General features: G+C 32.0%; 1 protein-coding gene across 1 annotated transcript; it reads left to right on the top strand.

Annotated features, from left to right (window-relative positions):
* Positions 1-328: 328 nt before the first annotated feature.
* Positions 329-640, top strand: LOC140433952 (vesicle-associated membrane protein-associated protein B-like). Its single transcript, XM_072521923.1, has one exon. It carries the CDS (start codon positions 329-331, stop codon positions 638-640), a length of 312 nt encoding a protein of 103 aa, XP_072378024.1.
* Positions 641-21,033: the final 20,393 nt, after the last annotated feature.

Here is a 21,033-nt window from a genome sequence, read left to right as displayed (position 1 = left end):
GATGGTTGTTTTATTGAATGCTGATCAGCGAGACGCTCAATTGAAAGCAGTTTATCAAGTACAAGATTTGTAATCTGATACCAACTTTTGATCGGAAAGGACTAATTAATTTTCTATTTTCCTGTCTAGTTATAAGCATGAATACAGCGCGCCATCCAAAAAAATTGTAATTAAGACTCGCAATGAAATAGGCCTTCCTTACTTTAGATTTTGATTCATTATCACATGAAAATAAAAAAATATAAACATAATCCAATATTTAGACATAATTATTCGATTGCTACAAATCACAGGTTTATTGAAAAAAACTTTTAAAGCTTTTTTTATAATGTCGTCCAAACTAGAGCAAGTTCTAGAAATAGACCCCCCCAATGAGTTGGTTTTTAAAGGTCGATACGATGAACCAGTCACCTCCACTCTGACTCTAGCGAACCCTTCAGACAAGAGAGTGATATTTAAAATCAAAACAACAGCTCCAAGAATGTACTGTGTAAGACCTCCTTCTGGAACTATCAATGCTAACGAGAAACGTCAAATAACAATTTCTTTTCAACCATCTGACGATGCCGTTGATACGACCATGCACAAATTCATGGTCCAAAGTGCGTACGCTCTACCAGGAGATGTAAATATGGAGTAAATATGGAAGAATATAATACCGGCGCATCTCATGGACACCAAACTGAGATGTGTCTTTAACTTAACGGAGGAAAAGAACGAAGACCGCCAGGACTTTTCTCCAAAACTGGTGTCTACACCGATCAATACTTCCAGTGAAATCGACAATGTGGCTCAAGAACTTCTTTAGGACATTAAGAAGGAACAAGAATCGTTTCTGAAGTTGGAAAACCAGACGCTAAGGGATCAGATTCGGCAGCTTCAAATGGAAATGCGAGCTACGAATTCGACGACGGATTACAGCCAGAACAACGCTTATAACGTGGTCTATTTCGTCGCATCTCTTGCAGTCGCAATTGCAGGTGCTATGTTTGGAAAATATGTGCTCTAAAAATTATTTTATTTCAACATTAGTGAGTATATTGAGTCTTTTTTTTATTTAGAAACATATAGGTAATCCAAATCAACCACGCAGGGTTATTAGTATACACGTATACAAGAGTTCAATTTACATTAATTATATGTATATAAGCCTAAATCCTTTAAATAATTTTATACATTTAAAAGGGAAATTCCCAGTGGTTGGCTGTATCCCATAAATTAAAAGATATTACAATGAAGTAAAAACTTCTTTTTGTAAAATGGTATAGAATTTTTATTATTTTTTTTAAATTACCCAAAATAAATCTATAAGTTTTGAATCCTATCGCATCATCATCAGTGACAACCTACAAATAAGTATAACCACTTAAAAGTGAAAACAAAATGGTAAAATTTTAACTGTTAACACGTTTAACCATAATGAAAATATCCAGTATTTTGATTACTTTCTATAACTTTCAAATTAAAATCCAATACTATAAAATGCGAATTTTGGTTAAAATTTCATTTTTTAAAATGTGCGTCCACGTTGGACTTGCCTATGAGTTAATTACTATTTAAATGGGAATAAGCCACAATTAAAGGTTAAAATACGTTTATTGACGTTTCAATTTCCACTTCGTAAATCGTTCTCAAAATACAAACATTAGTAAATTAAACAAATTTTGTTTTTTGTTACTTAGTGAAAAATTCCTCTAATAATTTAATTTTATCTGACTCATCTATATTGAAAATTCAGACATGCCTTATACATTTTAAAGTCGACGACTTTAAAATGATATTGCCAATATTGTTGAGTTGCGTTCCTGGGACGACTTTACTTATAAGATAGTTCATTCGATTACATGAAATCAACTTTAACTTGAGAATATCCGTCAGAAAAGATCATAACATGTAATTCGTCTTTAAAAAGACAAATACATGCCATGATGACAGTAAAATTCTCCTGTTAGTGATTCCATAGTAAATTATGAGGGAAAAACCAGGAAAAAACCTCATAATACTATCCCGACATGGTAACTTGTTCTAACGAAAATTCGTTCTTGGAGGAAAAACATTTGTTAACATCTGTTTTATTAAAAAATGATTATCTTTTATCGTTTATAAATAAGAAATTTTCGACAATCGATCGAATAGAACAAAACAACTTAGAACGAGATCCTACAGCATATGCAAGGAATAATACGAGGAAAATAACAATACCATACATAAAAGGATTATCGGAAAAGCTTAAAAGGATAAGAAATAAATTCAACATTTCAACAACATTCAAAACAACAAACACGTTGAGATCTATTTTGTCCAAAACCAAACCTAACAATGAACAAGAAAGGACAAAGAATTGCATTTATAAAATACCTTGTGAATGCGATCAGTTTTATTTAGGTGAAACATCAAGACCATTAAATGTTAGAATAAGTGAACATCAATCCTATATTAAAAATAGAGAATTTGATAGATCTCAAATCTGTAAACACGCATGGGATAATAAACTTAGGGTTCAATGGAATGATTCAAATATAGTCCTAAAAAGAAACGGATGGTAAAAAGAGAAAAGTCAAAGAAGCGGCTCTAATTATGCTAAATGAGACCAATTGTGTCGCGAATTCCTCGGCAGAATGTAGTAGGATCTGGTTACCCATATTGAAAGAGGAAGTTATTAAAAGGAAAATACCAGTATTGGTAAGTCAGTAACATATAGAGAATATTATGTTTTTTAAATAACAAACATATAAAATCGGAATTTGGTGTTTATTGAAGGTAAACTAAATGCACGATCAAATACTTACCATGTCGGGATAGTATTATGAGGTTTTTTCCTGGTTTTTCCCTCATAATTTACTATGGAATCACTAACAGGAGAATTTTACTGTCATCATGGCATGTATTTGTCTTTTTAAAGACGAATTACATGTTATGATCTTTTCTGACGGATATTCTCAAGTTAAAGTTGATTTCATGTAATCGAATGAACTATCTTATAAGTAAAGTCGTCCCAGGAACGCAACTTAACAATATTGGCAATATCATTTTAAAGTCGTCTACTTTAAAATGTATAAGGTATGTCTGAATTTTCAATATAGATGAGTCAGATAAAATTAAATTATTAGAAGAATTTTTCACTAAGTAACAAAAAACAAAATTTGTTTAATTTACTAATGTTTGTATTTTGAGAACGATTTCCGAAGTGGAAATTGAAACGTCAATAAACGTATTTTAACCTTTAATTGTGGCTTATTCCCAGTTAAATAGTAATTAATTTAAAATGCCACAAGAAAATAGCTTCAGAACAATGCCTATGAGAGTCGACTTGTCAACATCTTGACTTGTCTATTCATGTGGATAACGTGTCGGCAAATCTAACAAGCGAAGGCGCCGTCACCGTTGCTTGCGTTTTTCTTGCCAGTACTTAAATTGGAGCGGCTCAGTGCCGTCGTACGAGAAAGAGCAACAAAAAATTATTGGCAAGAAATTCGTTTTTTTTTTCGAAAAAAGAGTTTGGCGACACGTATCTTTTGGACAAGTACCAACCAACTGATTCTAGTGACAGTGAAACTGAATCAAGTACTCCAAAACAGAATAAAAAAAGAAAACCTGTGGCTGGAAATATCAAACCTTTGGAACAAAACATATCGGCGGGCGTCCACCAGTAAAGAAAAAGAATATCCGAAGTTCGGAAAATATGTTGATGCTGCTATATAATCTGTCATTGCCCAACATTGCTTTCTTAAATCCCATTTGTGTATTTCCTAGGAGGAGGACGTAGGAGGATTTCCTGATTGCGAAATTTACGGGAGTTGTATGGGTGCAGTTCAATACAGTTGTTCAGAGCTGCAGCCAACAAAGTAAAGATTGCTGTGATGTTAGCCAACCTCCGATAGGAGGCGGTACTGCAAGAAGAAGAATTTGTGTATTACTTATGCCTACATCTAATTTCTTATGTATTCTATTGTGAATTACTTTTAAAAACAATTTCAAGACATGACTCATTAAGGCTATGGTGCGATGTTTATTGCACTCCTTTGCATTGGCTTTTTTGGGTAGCAGTATGAATGTTGATTGGAGCCATTCTTCAGGTTTTATACCTGTTCTATATGGTACTGAATAGATCCAAAAGAAGATCAATAGATTCAGTATTCACAATTTTAATTAATTCAATAAGAACTTCATCAGACCCGGGAGATTTACCACCTTTAGCTTGTATCATTGCATATTTAATATCTTCTCGTATAATGTCAGGCCCAGTATCATCCTTAAATTCTTTTGGTGCTTCTGTTCTCTCTTTGTCTTCAAAAAGTTGTGCTATATATTGTGTTCATATCTGCATTTTTTGGTTTATATCTGTTATAAGTGCACAACTTTCATAGCTTAGTTGCCTAGTTTGAAGTGTTTTTTTTTTCATTCCTGTTGATTCTCTAATTCTTTTAAGCATGTTAAAAAAAGTCAAAAGTCATATTTTTCTCAATTTTTTCTAGTTCTTGGCATTAATCGTGTAACATTCTCTCCTTAGCTTCTTTTACTCTCTTTTTAATTAATCAATTAGTTTCATTATGTTTAATTGGATTTATTGTTTTGAATGATTTTTCTTTCATTCATTAATAGTAGTATTTCTTCAATCATCCAGTCTTTGTGTTTTCTTTTGTTTGGTTTTAAGTTTTCATTTGCTGTTTTAATTATAGCTACTTTTATATTTTCCCACTTCTGATCAATGTTATAACTACTTTTATTCAGTTCTTGATCATTACGTAGATTTTAATTAAGAATTTTTACAGTTTGTTCCTTTGTTTGTGGTTCCCTTCATCTCTTAATATCAATTCTACTTTGGGTTTTTTAACCAGTTTCAATTTAGTTCGTAATGTGACTACTATGGGGTTATGGTCTGAATCGATCTCTGCTCCAGAGTAAGTTTTGGCAGACAGTATAGAATTACGAAATCTGTGTCTAATGAGGATAAAGTCAATTTGATTTTAGATTATTCTGTTCGTCGTATCACCGGGAGATTTCCATGTATACAATCTTCTTTTTGGTAGCTTAAAAAGTGTATTAGCTATTACAAATTCTTCCGTTTAGCAAAATTATATCAAACTGTCACCACGTTAATTTCTATTTCCTAGACCATATTCCCCCACATATCCATCCACTCTTCCCTGGCCAACTTTGGCATTGAAGTCGCCCATTACTATTGCAGTGTGATATTTCTTCATTTATTTTAAGACTTGTTTCAAATCATGGTAAAATAGTTCGATATCGTCGTCATCTTTATCTGCCGTAGGAGCATAAACTTGAATAAAATTTACTATACCTTTTTAGACCAAAGTTTTATTGATAAGATCCTATCAGAATAAGGAGTAAAACTTCTCACAGAGTAATTGACCATTTTTGCAACTAACATATCAACACCATAGCGATGATTGACGTCGTTGTTACCTGAATAATACATGGTTCCATTATTTGTAATTTGTTTGCCTGAACCTGGCCACTGTACGTCTCTTATACCTAAAACATCAATTTGGAGGTTTTCCATTTCAAGCAGTACGTTCGCTAATTTACCACTTGCGTATAGACTTCTGACATTCCAGGTTGCTATTTTCAATGTCTTAAGTGCACAGGCATTTCTCTGGTTTATGACCTGGGAGGACCTGTGATCTACAGTTATTCCTCCCCCGCCGGATCTTGGATACCGTGCTCTATAATCAGTAAGTTTGTCCTGTAAATACTCTACTTGTCATTTGCCATTCATGACTTTACTAGAGGTACTCTATGAGTCTTTAATGCAGTGGATCCCCGTTGCCTTCTGCATCCTTACGCTGTTGACCTATTTTTCGATTCATCTGCCTTTAGGACCAGTTTCCCAACCCTTGGACAAAAGAGAGCCCTTTCACTTATTAACTCATCCGCCTGCAACCGTTGGTCATAAGTGGGGGATTGCTTATACCGGCAATCATTCGGTGAATTGAAAAATAGATTTACTATAAGAAAAATTTGAATTTATTGACTTAGAGAAGGCCTTTGACTGAGTACAAAATATACAACTAGCCGAATCCTAATATGTGACATAGCAAATAAAATATACACCGATGTAACGGTATAACGATCACTATTAACACAGAAAAAACAAACATGGCGACTGGCAAAAGGGCTGGCAAAAAAATGTCTTCATTATTAGTGAACGTATAATGACAAACGAGATATTATAGGACACTATAAATGATAATAGACATGCTATTTGGTAAATTTGCTTTATTGACCTAAAGAAGGCCTCTGACTGAGCACAAAATAAACAAATAGCCAAACACTAACATGAGACATATCAAACAACAACGGAAGATCTAACGAATATGTTAAGTTAAGATAGAAACTATAAACATAACGACTACCAACAGGGCACTACATCTTGTAATGCTAACACCAGTATATCCGTAACTATTAGTATTTTTAGTTTGAATGCCTTTTAATTAATTGATAATTAATTAAATAGGTAATTTATAAAGCTCACTTAGTATATTCTTGATCCATGTTTCTTAGCATATGGTGTATATCATCCTAATTTAAAATAAATATAATAAATATTCATAATAAATATCTATTACCTATTCTAAAGAACTGTATTGCATTTAATTTAATATTTTTAATATTTTTTCCACCACTTACCAGAATAATTTCGTATTAAAATCGGTAGAAATAATCAAAATCCATTCTGCACATTTAACGCAAAGTGCTTCTACCTTCTAATTAAAGCCTATCTGGGGATAAAAAAAGAGTGCTTGAAACCAAGCAGCCGTTCTCACGGTCATTTGCGATTCATTTCTCAGCACTTTGTCTTATGCTTTATTCACGGTATTGATAACAAGATGTTGATAAATTATTAATCCTTAAATGGAACTCTATGATCCATTTACTGAATTTCTAATTCTTTATACTGCGAGCATTATCTGGTTGATTAAAGCGAAAGTGGAAGCTTTGGTAAACGTGAAATTTGAGAGGCGTACATTTAATTTGTTTAACGTATTGATTTGTTTACCTTAAATAGGATAATAATTATTACTAGACTTCGGCAAATATGCATATTGCATATTTTGCATATTGTGCATATTTTATGCAAATATGTCATATTTTGGCATATTTGTATAAAAGTTTGCATAAAGTGCATAAAAGTTCAGATTTTTATACTGTATTTGAAAATTTTTAAACATACCAATTTATTTCAATTCTTGTATAAAATTTTGTAGTCATTTTAATCAAGAAATGATCTAAGTACGTAATCTCTACAGGTACAAAACATTTACAATTTCAAAGAAGATCAATTTAGGTAGCCCTCAACATTCTTAGAAAGTCTCGGTCACTGAGGCATTCAGTTATTGGATAATCGCTAAGGGTTTGCTCATTTGCATTTTATGATCTAATCCCCAAATCTATCTACAATTTATTGTATCTTAACAGCAGGTAAACGGCTAATAGTTTTGTTCCTAATTTAGGGATTTTCCAAAATCTCCCAGTTTATTGAATTAGGTACCTAAACATTTCTAATTTGATGCTCAGATTTGTAAATCATTTTTGTTTTGATATTCAAAGCGTAAACACTCGTTGTGCGTAACAAAAAGGAAGATTGTGATTTTATAATGCCTAAAACAACCAGTGCTTCAACTTGGATTAAACCTTATAAAGAGCTGTCTATGGATATGGGAAAAATCTACTGTTTAGTCTGTGGCAAAATTGTAAGTATCTAATATTTTCTATTAAATATCTAATATTTCATACATACAGGGTGTTTCCAAATGACACAACGTTTGACTGTAGATACTTCTCGAAAAATTGAACAAAACGATATAGTTAATGAGGGGTCAAACTTATTTACTTTTCGAGATACAGGGTATTAAAATTAAAAAAAATTAAATTCTTTTAGTTAATAACAACAATAACTTTAAAACCAATAAACGTATTTACTTGAAATTTAGTACTCGTAGGTTGTTTTTAAATGAAAAATAGCTTCCTTTAGTGAGAAAAAATTGTCCATGGTACAATACAATGGTGTGTATTTAGAAAAATTTTTCACTTTTACTTTTTTTTTATGAAGTTAGCTATTCTAAAACACAATTATTTTTATTGTAATTGAATTAACAAAAAAAAAACTTTTGTTGAATTTTAAAATAAGTTATATGATGTACTAATGGTTAGTAACAAAAACTAATTTGTGGATTAATACTGCATTTAAAACACTTAGCAAGTGTTTTTTTTTTCAAACCAGTTATTTGATTAACCAAAAACACCTTGTATATTTTTATATTTTAAAGGTTGGGTTAAAATAAAGGTTTTTATTTTTATTTATAGATAGCATGTGAGAAGAAATTTCAGATAGACCAACATGTGAGACCTGCTTCACACATTGCAAAAAAAGGAAAAATAGGAGGAAAACATCAAACTTCAATGGCTAAATGTTTCCAATCTACTTCAAAAAAATTAGATGAGCAAGAAACTTTTAATGAAGACTTGTGTCGCGCATTAGTGTCTGCAAACATACCGCTTTCAAAATTAGCAAATGTAAATTTTAATTCGTTTCTAAAAAAATATTGCAAACTTAATGTTCCAAGTGATCGGTCTCTAAGAAGAAATAAAGGGAACGGGCTATACTCGTCGGTGTTAATTAATATTAAGGAAGAAATTGCAGATAATTATTTTTACATATCTGTAGACGAAACCACTGATTCCTCAGGAAAGTATATTGCTCATTTATTGATTGGTGTTCTTAAAGAAGATACCTTACCAAAATCTCATCTTATTTCATGCCAGCAACTTGAGAAAACAAATGCTTTAACAATTTCGCGTTTTATACAAGAAACATTAGCAACTTTTTTTCTTCCGACAACTATTCCTTCTAATAAATTACTGCTTATTTTATCGGATGCTGCTCCTTATATGGTGAAAGTAGGACAAAATATAAAAATATTTTTCCCAGATTTAATACATGTTACTTGTGTAGCGCATGGATTAAACAGAGTTGCAGAGGAAATACGAAAAAAGTTTCCTCTTGTAAATACCATGATATCCAGTGTCAAAAAAGTATTTCTTAAATCTCCTATAAGAATTCAACTTTATAAAGAAATGCTACCTAACATTCCTCTTCCACCACAATCTATTTTAACATGATGGGGAACATGGTTAGAAGCAGCTAATTTTTATGCAGATCATTTTGTTAAAATAAAGAACATAATTGATACGTTAACAGATGAAAGTTCCCAATCTCTTTTGGATTCTAAACAAACTTTTCAGAGTAACTTGCTTCAACAAGAACTTTCATTTATAAAATCAAATTTTAGTTTTGTTCAAAAAACAATTACTCAGTTAGAATCACCAAAACTGTCATTGTTCGAAAGTACAGCATTAATAAAAGAATTTGCGTCATGTTGTCGGAACGTTAGAGGTAATATTGGAAAAGATATTTTTAAAAAATTTGAAGCTTCTATGGAAAAAAATAAAGGTTACCATATTCTTCCTGAAGTAGTCAGTGTTCTAGCTGGAAATATTTCGGAAACAATTAATTTAGAACCAAATGTTTTGGTTAGTTTGAAAAATGCTCCCGTTACATCAGTTGATGTTGAACGAAGTTTTTCCATATATAAATATATGTACTCAGACAGAAGCCACAAGTTTTTGTTAGAAAATTTTGAACACCACTTGGTCATTTATTGTTACCATAATTCTAAATAAGTTTATTCATACTTAAAAATGATGTATTTACTTAAAATAAATGTAAATCTTAATGAATAGTAGGAAATATTTAGTTACGTACACTTTTTTTTTAAATAAAATTGTTACTATTTTACGATTTTTTTATTTATTTGTATGCATATTTTGTAAAATATTTGCATATTTCCGGGTAAACACGTGCATATTTATGCGCATATTTTCTACATTTTTATTTGCATATTTGCCGAAGTCTAAATTACAAAAGGAAATACTAACGTTATTTTAGATTTTATTAATATTATACAGTGTGCTGAATAAGTTTTACCCATCATAATCGTTTTTACTGACAGGTAAGGAGATTACATTTAAATAAAACTTAAAAAATTCAAAACCACAAAATATACGTGATTTACATTCATCTTTTGGTTGCTTTACAATAAAAATACTAAGTTACAGTTACTTTTTGTGTTTCAATAGTCTTATGATTATTAAGATAAAATATCTTCAAGTTCTTCCTTTCTTTCGTCATTCGGTGAAGCTCAGTTGCTAAATCCTCGGCTCACTGCTAAATCCTGACAATGTTTTAAAATCTATAAGGGAGATGGAACAAGATATTTTTAATATATCGTCAGTTTTTTTCGGCTGTTCTGATGACACTATCAAGGTTCAAATCGAAGACACAAATTCAACTGATTAAGATGGGGATGGATGAATCTTCAAACATTAGTGAAATATCTAATTGAATGGGTAATCTTACCAACAAATTATCTAGCATACAAGCGAAAAAAAAGTATTGAAGAAAAATACATTTTTTATGCCACCTCAGGTATCCAAACTGAAGTCTCTCAACATTTCGAGTTTAGAGAGAAAAAGCCAAAAATTACAGAAGATAAATGCCAATATGAAGTTATTACCAACTTAACCCTAATTTACACTCCTATACAAGTTGTTCACTTTATTTGTCTGTACAGTTATTTTCCTGCCACTAGGTCTTTTTTGTTTTGGCAATAATGAAGAAAAGTCGAAAAATGCAAAAGGAGCTACTAATAGCTCTATCTTTTTGTTGTTTTATATTTAGCATTTTCTTGTATGTTTGCTGGGATTATTATTAACCATATTTATGAACGAGTTTTGTAATATTCTCTAATTTCTCAATGTCCTCATTACAGTTTTCATCGGCAGAAGAAGGCTAAATTTCCGTAGAAATCTTTTCTTCTTAAAGAAACTGTTCATATGTCTGTTTTTGTGCGCAAAGTACTTGAGAATTCATCTGTAAATTTGCTAAACTAGTTCACATTCTGAAAAAATGATTTGTCAATTTCTCTACCATGACTTACTTTTGATAAACAAATACGATCTTCAAAAGAGTATAGGGGAGTTTTTTAAATATATTTTCTCATTTAACTCCACGGCACATAAATGTTTACAGAATACACCTCCTTGGCCTGCAAGTTAATCACATTTCTCGATGTCGGAGTGCACTAAATATACAAATGTATTGTCAGAACAAGTCACGTGAAATGTGGAATCGCTTAATTTGTCGACCTTTAAATTCACTGCTTTGATAAAAAATTGTCTATGTAGCAAATACCAATCCCAGTTTTTGCAGTTGCTTTTATTAGTTCCTTAGAAGCAGTAATCAAGAAGTTTCAAAAACGATTTGGCGTAACATTAAGATAAAAAGAACATATTAATAATTTTGATGAAGAGAATACTTTACTTAAAGCATTAGGTACGGCAATACTATCGTCTGTTATAATTACAGACGGACGTTTATCGAAAAAACCACATTGTCCAATAGCTTATACTTCATACCATAAAAGCATTGGTGTGCATTCTTCATTTTGAGAAGTATGAATAACATAGCCCAGGGGAATGGAACCTTACTTGATCCTTACGTAATTGTAATATTTAAGACTGTATAATCACAAGAACCTGGTCTGTCGATAAATACGATTTCATTGCTAAAGGTTTTAACATGCGCACGTTTCATAAGAGGTATTAGTATATTTAGGTAATATGAAAGGATCTTCTTTCACTGCAATGTAAACAAATAATAATTTTGTATGAGTATTCTTTTACAATGAGTATTCTTTGCATTGAAGTCTCCTACTACAGGGTGGTCCTTAAGTAATTGTACAAACACAAACCGTAAATTCTGCACATTAAAATATTACGATTTAAGATACCTTAGGTTTCTATACCTACTGGCGTTGTATTATATTGTATAGTTGTATATATAGTTGTATAGTATATTGTAGCGTTGTATACAAAATGTGCATCACATTATAATTTCTCATATTTAAAAGTACCCAGTTGTAAATTTTGATGCATAAATGTTTACAAACATGAAAGTTATAGCGAAAAATAAAATTTAAAATTTGCACTTTAACACCCTGTATATTTCTTAATATCAACGTTTTATAAAAGCAATTTGGCTTAAATCGTAATATTTTAAAAAATAGACTCTACTGTTTATTTTTGTATTTTTGTACAATTACTTAAGGACCACCCTGTATATTATATTTCCTAAGGTATTTAAGAACTCTTTATATTGTACTTTTTTAATGGAGTGCCTAGGCGGACAATATATTGAACTAATATTGACATCACAGTTTTTAGTTCTTACACATATCGTAATTGCTCTTACATGTGCAGTTTTATACTCTAACTCTTTGTGATGAAATATATTATTTTTAATCACGATTTCACTACCTCCTTTGGCTGCATTATCAGCATGTATTGTGTGGTACAATTTATATCCTTTTAATTTTATGTATGATTTATTTGTGAAATGTGTCTTAGATATGAGGCAGATATCAATTTTCTCTATGTCAAGGATAACCTGTAACTCTTGCTAATGTTGTAGCCACCGTTTGGCATTCCATTGCATGTTTCTAATTTTACTAGCGATTTCTGATTTTGGAAATAGCACCCTAGTAGGAGCTGTATTTGCATTCTTTGTATTTGTATATAACTTCATTTGCATTCTTGCTATTTAATGCATCGCTATATTTCTTATTTAAAGTAGCTCTTCCTGTTTGTTTACAATCAGCAGCATTTTGTTAATTTTTAGATACTCTTCTTTCTGAAGGATTTGGTAGGTTGACCTTTTTTGTGTTTCTGTTTTTTATTCTTTGCATCTCTTTTGCTACTAAATACCCCCTGTAGTTAGCAGGGTACTTTTCACCACAATGAACGCATTTTGGTTCTGCGTTTTTTGGCTTGTCACAATCTTTAGTTAAATGTTTTTTGTACACTTAACACATCTTGGTTCTCTGGCACAGTATTTCCAAGTATGCCCATATAATTGGCATCTCTTACATTGTGGCACCAATTTAGAGCTCTAAACTAGCTGGATCTTCACTTCTAATTCCTAAATGTGCGTAATCCCAATAATCTTATTAACATCTTTATCTTGTTTAAGGGTTAATCTGAACATGTCTAATGGCTGTTTGGTTCGCCATTTAAGTTTATTGGCAGCATTTCTCACTTTGTAGCCCCTGTTTTGTAGATCCTCAAAAATATCCTTCTCTGAAAAAGAGTTATTTACATACATTTTTTTACTATAACTTTAAAAGGCCTGTCCTGCTTATTTTCATATGAGTGGTATTAATAATTTTTCTCATTTAAAACTTTTGATAATTTTCTATATTGTTCACAATCTTAAACATTCATTTTTATTTCGTCCCAATTAACAGTTTTTGTAGTGAAAAAAATTTTCTTTAATTAAAGATATTTGTATAAAGTTTTATTGACTATAATGTTTTATTGACTATAATAAAGCATTCGATAAAGTACGACATAAACAATTAATGAATGTTCTGATATCAAAGAAGATTAACTACAACGACCTCAGGATCATATCAAATTTATACTATAAACAGCGAGCAAAAGTACGTGTTAACAAACAGCTGTCAGAAGAAATTGAAATTAGATGTGGAGTGAGACAAGGATGCGTATTGTCGCCAATTCTTTTTAATGCCCATTCCGAAGAGGTCCTGAAAAAAGCTCTTGATGGTAAAACAGCTGGAATAAAGGTAAATGGAGTTCCCATTAACACCATTAGATATGCGGACGACACTGTGATCTTAGCCGAAAACATTGAAGATTTTCAGAGACTGGTGACCAAAATAGCAGAGTATGGAAAAGAGTATGGTCTAACAATGAATGTCAAGAAGACGAAATTTATGAGAATATCGAAAACTCAAAGAAATAACGAGAATCGTCTAATAAACGGAACCAACGTCGAACAAGTGGACAAATATGCATACCTGGGAACAATGATTAACTCCACAATTGATTACAATCAAGAGATCAAAATAAGAATAGAAAAGGCTAGAGCAAATTTCAACAAAATGAGAACAGTGCTATGTACCAGGGATTTAAAACTGGAACTAAGAGTTAGATTGGCGAGGTGCTATGTTTTTTCGACTTTATTTTATGGAATGGAATCTTGGACCTTGAATGTGACATCAATGAAAAAACTGGAATCATTCGAGCTGTGGGTGTACAGAAGAATTCTGAAAATATCATGGACAGAACACGTCACAAACAAAGAGGTTCTGGGAAGGATGAACAAAGATACAATAAAAACAAGAAAATTAGAATATTTCGGACATATTACACGTGGAGAGAAATACACCTTGCTCCAACTGATTATGCAGGGAAAGATCCAAGGAAAGAGAAGGATAGGGAGGCGTAGAATGTCATGGCTGCGCAACCTGAGAGAGTGGTACGGATGTACATCAAATGAACTTTTCAGAGCAGCCGTCTCAAAAGTCCGAATAGCTATGATGATTGCCGACCCCCGTCGCGGAGATGGCACTTGGAGAAGAAGAAGTATAAGGTATCGAATTATTTAATGCCGTCTACTAACACTTAAGGTGACATCTTGATTTTCTTGTCTGTCATTTCTCTTGAGACAGGTTTTGGTAGGTAGTGTAAGGGATGTATCCATTTTTTGTTTTTTTTTTTTAATTTTTTTTTACTTTAATCCATTTCGTCTCTTTGGCTAATTCCTCGTCATTCATAGAGTATTCTGCTTCTTTCGTTGGTTCTTTTTCTATTTCTTCTATCTTGTTGACTTTTGTTGCCAAAACTGTAAATTGTGTCTGCAACTGTCCTATTTGTCTTTCGAGAACAACAACAGTTTCACTTAGTTTAAGCATTGAATGTTTCCTGACCTGTTCATTTCGTGAAATCTGACAATTCTCTTGAAAAACGCTGGATTGGCATGCCCTAAATACGCTTCATTTTGTGTAGTTAGTTGAAACATCATGCATCCGTTTTTATTAGTAAATAAAATTAGATAACTTACTTGTTATTTACTTTCGCGATAACTTAATGACGGTAAAAACCAGTCATAGGATACCATTCACGATAAATGATACCCTTATCTTAATTACTTATAGATAAAAGAGCTCCCCAGAAACAACCCAACCATTCCGTAGTCAAATGAGTAATGGGAAATTATTAATGAGAATAATAAAACAACCTAGTTGAGGAATTAGCACTAAACTATACTAATATTGTGCAGAATAAGAAAACCTATCAGAGTTTCACCGACTACTATTATATAAAACTTTATACTTTTTATATACTTTTTCAAGTATACTTAGATTTCAGACACGGAATCTGTAAGTCTATTTCGCCAAAAACCAATGATTTTCCAAAATATTCCGTTTTTATTTTTAACAGTACCAAATATGTATTCAACAAAATTAAGATCACTTTAAACATTTACTAATTACATTACACATTTGCAACTAGGTTGCTAAGGTGAGTAGGTGAGTAAGATACTTTTGCACTTCATAGCAATAAAACATAATATACTCTAAACTATTCGCTTATTGTTTAAGTGGCTTTGTTATTATTTATAGAATTCTTGTGAAGAAGAGAATAAAACTAAAATAAACAGCGACTATTTACCTATAAAACCTTTTAATAATACGGCAGCGAAGCCATTAGGTTCTTATTTTTGCGTGTCGTTAGACCGCGGTTACCGCTATGCAAGTGCATTAAAATGCATTTTTGCTTTACTTTTACAAATTTAGATGAATGGTAAAAGTTGAGGCGTTCTAAAATTTCAGTTAAGTATTTTGTAGACGAAATAAAATTGTGTATAAAAACTAAACAGTGGGGGATGTTTGTATTTAATCGAATTAAATATGGTGCTGGGATTTTTCCTTTTTAGATAAAAATGTATAAAACACTTTTTAAAATTTACGTAACTATCTACTTCATTCTAGTATCGAGTTTTAAACATTTTACAATATATATTATTTTTTAATTGTCATAATTATAGAAGTTTGGAAATGGCAGAAAAAAAAACATTTATAGTGTTAATATGAAACTAAAAAGTCTGCTTTCTTGGCAAAGCAAGCAAGCAATTTAATTAAACCCAGCCTGTGAGAAATGTTCACCCCTAAGAATTACGTTCGGGTGTAACAATTCATTGGAGCGAGGTGTATTAACTCGAGTAAAAACCGGAGTCACTCCAGCGCGCTCCAATGCTTCAGACCATCCCTTTCCCCCTATAGCTCTCTGATGCGCGATAGGGGCACAACATCAGCCAAATGCTCTTCATGTGGAGGTCCTGGGTAATATAACTTCAACATGTAGGAAACATGTTAAAGGAAACCGAATTCAAAACTCAGGACAGCGCATTGTCGCTATATTCCTGTTATCTTAATGTGGCTTATCCGCGAACTAAAACTGCTTACGTGGGCCTCAAGTCTCCGCTCTGAGCCAGGCTCAGTTCGGCGACTTGATGCTCAAGGGGTTGGGCCCTACGTGCAATGGGTTTTTAGGGGTTTTTGTTATTTTTTTTGGTGGCTTGCGCCAGTTTTTGTTAATATTTTTTTAATATTTTTGGTGGCCGAGGCCGGTTTTTTGGTTTTTTTTAGGTAGCCCTGAAACAAAAATCAAAATTAGTGCAATATCTATACTATGACAATGAAAAATATATAAAAAATATGAAACAATATAACAATACGGACCTTGTCCTCTTTAAGGCAACCGTGCCCACGTTGTATATTGTCCACGAGTGTTTTGAGCTACGAACTGTCTTCATTGTTCATTGTTGTTGTTTTTTTAAGTATTTTCTCTCTGGTATTTTGTTTTCTCTCTGGTGTAATTGTTGATTTTCTCTCTGGTATTATTGTTTTAGTCTACTATTTGATGTTTGGGTCTTTTGTGCTTCCATCTGTGGAATGCGTCGTACCTCATTATCTCTCGCAGTATGTGACTGGGGTGATTCTCTATCTCTGCGAACTTTGTACTAGCTTTTTCTTTCATTGTGTCAGTCACTCTGATTGGTTTTTATTCTCCAAAGAGAAATCTTTCTGCTACGTATCTCATTTATACATGTACGTAACATTTTCGTCTAATGTCTTCACTTTTTTTTTTTTTTCGATCTCTCAGCGTATTTCCTCTAATTCTTCTTAGTACTCTCATCTCTACATTTTCCATTAGTCTTTGTATTGTGGCTGTGTCGGGTCTTGTTTCTGAGGCATATGTTAATATTGGTCTTACACTATCTTTATCAATTCTAGACTTTATCTCAGTGTTAATGTGTTTTTTTTTTCACCATATAGTGTTAATAAGGCATCCTGCCGGTCTATTTGCTTTTTGTACTTGATCTCTCACTTCTTTGTCCAAGTCTCCATAGCTAAAAAGTGTAATTCCAAGGTATTTTAATTCTATTACTTATGATGCCATTAATTTCTATTTTACATCTGGTTTGTTTTTTGCTAATTACTATTGTTTTAGTCTTTTGAGATGAGATTGTCATATTAAATTTTTTTATTGTATCGGTATTTTTTTTCTGTGTTTCTCATTCTCTATCCTCTTCCTTTGTTTACGCTTTTGATGATTTTATCTATGAATAACTTGAAGATCATAGGGCTCAATGAGTCGATAGTTTTTATAATATTTAGGGGAACTTCTCTATTATACAGAAGATGAATTACATCTTTGGATCTTACCCTGTCAAACGCTTTCTTTAAGTCAATCAGACACAGAAATGCTGGTCTACTATACTCTAGTTATTTCTCAGTACACGATATTCTACTGCGAAAACCCTGTTGTTCATCTGCTAAACTTTAACGATTATTTTGCCTACCACCTAGGGTATTATTATAAGGGGTTAAAAATTGGGGACAGAAATTATTGGGGTGGAGATAGGGCAATCAAAGCGAACGGCTACTCAGGGTTTATTTGAGAGCTGGGTCGTGGATAAATGAATGGCAAGGGGTTGGATTGGGGTAAGTACAAAAATTAAACAAAAGGGGTACTTACATGAATCTTCTGGATAAATACAAAAGAAAAGGCACAAGAACGTTCTCAAGCTATTTAAAATAAGGACGTTGCTTTGAAGAATCATCCTGCTGGATGAAAGAAAAGGTTCTTCCTTCCTGGATTTCACTAAATTTTTTTTTAAATTTCTGGGGTTAGGAACTGGACTTACACTCTCTGTCACACGAACAAATTCATCTCCAAACTGCGGAAATATTCTGAAACGGCTTCTTAGGACAAACTAATTAAGGCTGGAAGTTGTTCACTGATACGCATATTTTAGACTCAGCCTCTTAAAAAACTGGAACACAAATCTCTTAGGTGAGAGACGACATAAAACAAAAACAGTGATTACTCTTGACTGCGTCTTGACTGTTCAAAGATTCTTCCAAACTTTATTTCAACTTCACATAAAACTTAACACTGCTACTACAGTACACATTTTCCCATGATAGAAGGCGAAAAAACACAAAACGTTACAAATTTTAAGAAAAATTTCGACTAACACTGAAACCAACTGTCCCTGATAGTGGCCTCAGCGAGAGTGATGTAATTCCCTTTAAAATTCATTCGCTCAACTTGGTATAAACAAAACATATAAACGGGAATATTTATTTAACGCACAATATCCTAAAATGGCTCTCGATCATAGAATACCGAAGAAATGTGTATCTGTGATTTATAAACAAACTTTAAATGTGTTTACTATATCAAAGTCGACGCAAAAAGGATTGGAAATACTTTTTCGGTATTTTAGCACATACGATAGGAAATAAAATCACATTGAAAATATTCTTCGGAGTTTTAATACATACGTGATTTCAATATAGACCAAAGAATTTAAAAATGCTACAAATTTATCGTCTGGTTTATTAGTACTTTTACTTACCTACTTTTATTAGTTAAATTTTAGTTGTAAGTTTAAAGGTAGTATTTAACAAGCTTACTTAACAATTTAACAATCTCTGTAGATTATTTAACAATCTCTGTAGTTTTTTGGCTGTTTTTGATCTCCTTTTTTAAATAGTAGAATTACATAGTTCGCTCGTTCTCCATTCTTTCGGTATTTTATTGTGTTTTATAATTTTATTAATTAATGTTGTTAATTATTCTGTTGTTGTTGCTCCACAATATTTCAGTAATTTGTTTGGTATACCGTCTTTACCTGCTGCTTTTCTGTTCTTCAGCTTCTCAAGTATTTTACGAACTTCCTGTACATTTATATTAAGTTCTTCATTTGTGGCAATTTCTGGTGTTTTTTGTAGTCAATCCACGTATCGTTTTCTATCTGTTTTGGTTCTATTAGTTCCTTTACCTCCATTCTTTGACCTCTTATAAAATATATTGATATTTTTAAATCTAAATTTTACTAATATTGTGTCTATTATTAAGCGAAATAAAAAAGTTATGATTAACTTTCAAAACAACGAATTTTCAAGCTATTTTTGCAAGAATTAAGCAACAAATTAACAAAAAGAACTTTACAAGTTCTCCTGTCAAATAATTTTCTATGCCTTTTCAGTAAAATTGGGCCAGTTTTCCATATAATTTTCCGGTCTTTACCTTCAGTATTTAAAATCCAATAGTGATCTTACATTATCAATATATTGTTTAAAATTAAAAAATGACGTTAAATATTTGGCATATTTTGTTTATTCTATATTGTTATCAACAAATTTATCAAAACCAGTTGTTAGAGATCTGTATCAGCGAATGATACATGGGAAAATCGTTAGTTCCCTGGTCTAGAAATAGAAGTGGTGTTTTATTAAAAAATAAAAAATGAATAAAATAAATCAATAAAACTAACTTATTTCAGGTAAAATTTTTTGATAAATAAATCTTTTATAAAAAATTTAACTGCGGTTCCTTATTTTCTTTTTAAAGTCAATTTTTTCTTTAATATAAATGTCGATATAAAAAATATCGATAATGTTGGATCAGGAATGCCAATAAAGACATCAAAGACGTAATATTTTCATAAAACCGCATGCATATTTAGGATATAGCGGTGCAATGTATCATTTATTTTGTTATAAAATTAATATTTGATCAGCCGTTAGATATTCAAATAGCATCCTATTCCCTGTTTCACTCAAGGGACGCAATTCCAAGTTGTAAGCAAATATTTGCCATCAGTAGATTCCACCAACAGAGATTCGTCTGCCCGTATAACTCCTAACTTCGACAGGCAACTTCCGAAGTTCGCTAAGAAAAACTCCCGGATAACTCGACACAGTTCAAAACAAATCGTTCAAAGTTTTACACAAACAAAAATGCCCTATCTAAAATAGCCACTATCAATATATCCAGGAATTGTGACAATAAAAATAGGAGTGAGTCAACTGGAAACTTTTAAGCTGTATACAGGATGTCCCTACATATTATACCGAAGATTCGTATTTAAACCCTAAATTATTTCCTTACGAAACTGACTCGAATTAGTTGGACGATGGGAACAAAATTACATTCTCCGTACCTCAAAGAGGTGTAAGGAAAATTAAACCTGGATGAAAAGAGTTAGGTACTGCTTTGTGAAACGTAAAAATTAACCCAAGGAAAAGTTTCGTTTTGGAATTTAAGTTAGACGAAGAATTTCAGATTTAAGAATGGTCACTACGCAAACCGGCTCTCAGGTGTTTTGAAGGACACAATAGCGAGCTTTGGAAAATGGGTCTACAGATTACTTAACAGGGGATACTGAAATCAGAAAAAAGTAAAAAAGTAAATAGTAGAGGAGACCAGGGCTAGTCTCCGCAGTTTCGATATTTTTAAATGTATGCATTACCGTGTTTGATTTAAAAACACTAATTAAGATTAATGAATACATTCGTATCTTGGTTCCAAGTTGGAAGAATCAAAATCTATTAGTCTGTATTAGGACTTTAAAGAAAATTCTTTTCTTTAGATATATTCTGACAAATATACAAATATCTGAGAACGCAAGTATGCAATTTAGGGAGGTAGATAAAATAGTTAAAAAAAAGCGATCAGTCGGTTACTGGCATTAAATAAAATTATAAATCAATATGGTTTTTCCCGAAAGCTATG

Source organism: Diabrotica undecimpunctata, chromosome 2, assembly GCF_040954645.1.
Source record: "Diabrotica undecimpunctata isolate CICGRU chromosome 2, icDiaUnde3, whole genome shotgun sequence".
NCBI lineage: Eukaryota > Metazoa > Arthropoda > Insecta > Coleoptera > Chrysomelidae > Diabrotica > Diabrotica undecimpunctata.
The sequence above is the reverse complement of the archived record's forward strand: the minus strand, read 5'-3'. Positions and strand labels throughout refer to the sequence as shown.

Coding starts and splice junctions, on each gene's coding strand:
- LOC140433952 (XM_072521923.1), top strand. CDS start 329: ATGTCGTCCAAACTAGAGCAAGTTCTAGAAATAGACCCCCCCAATGAG.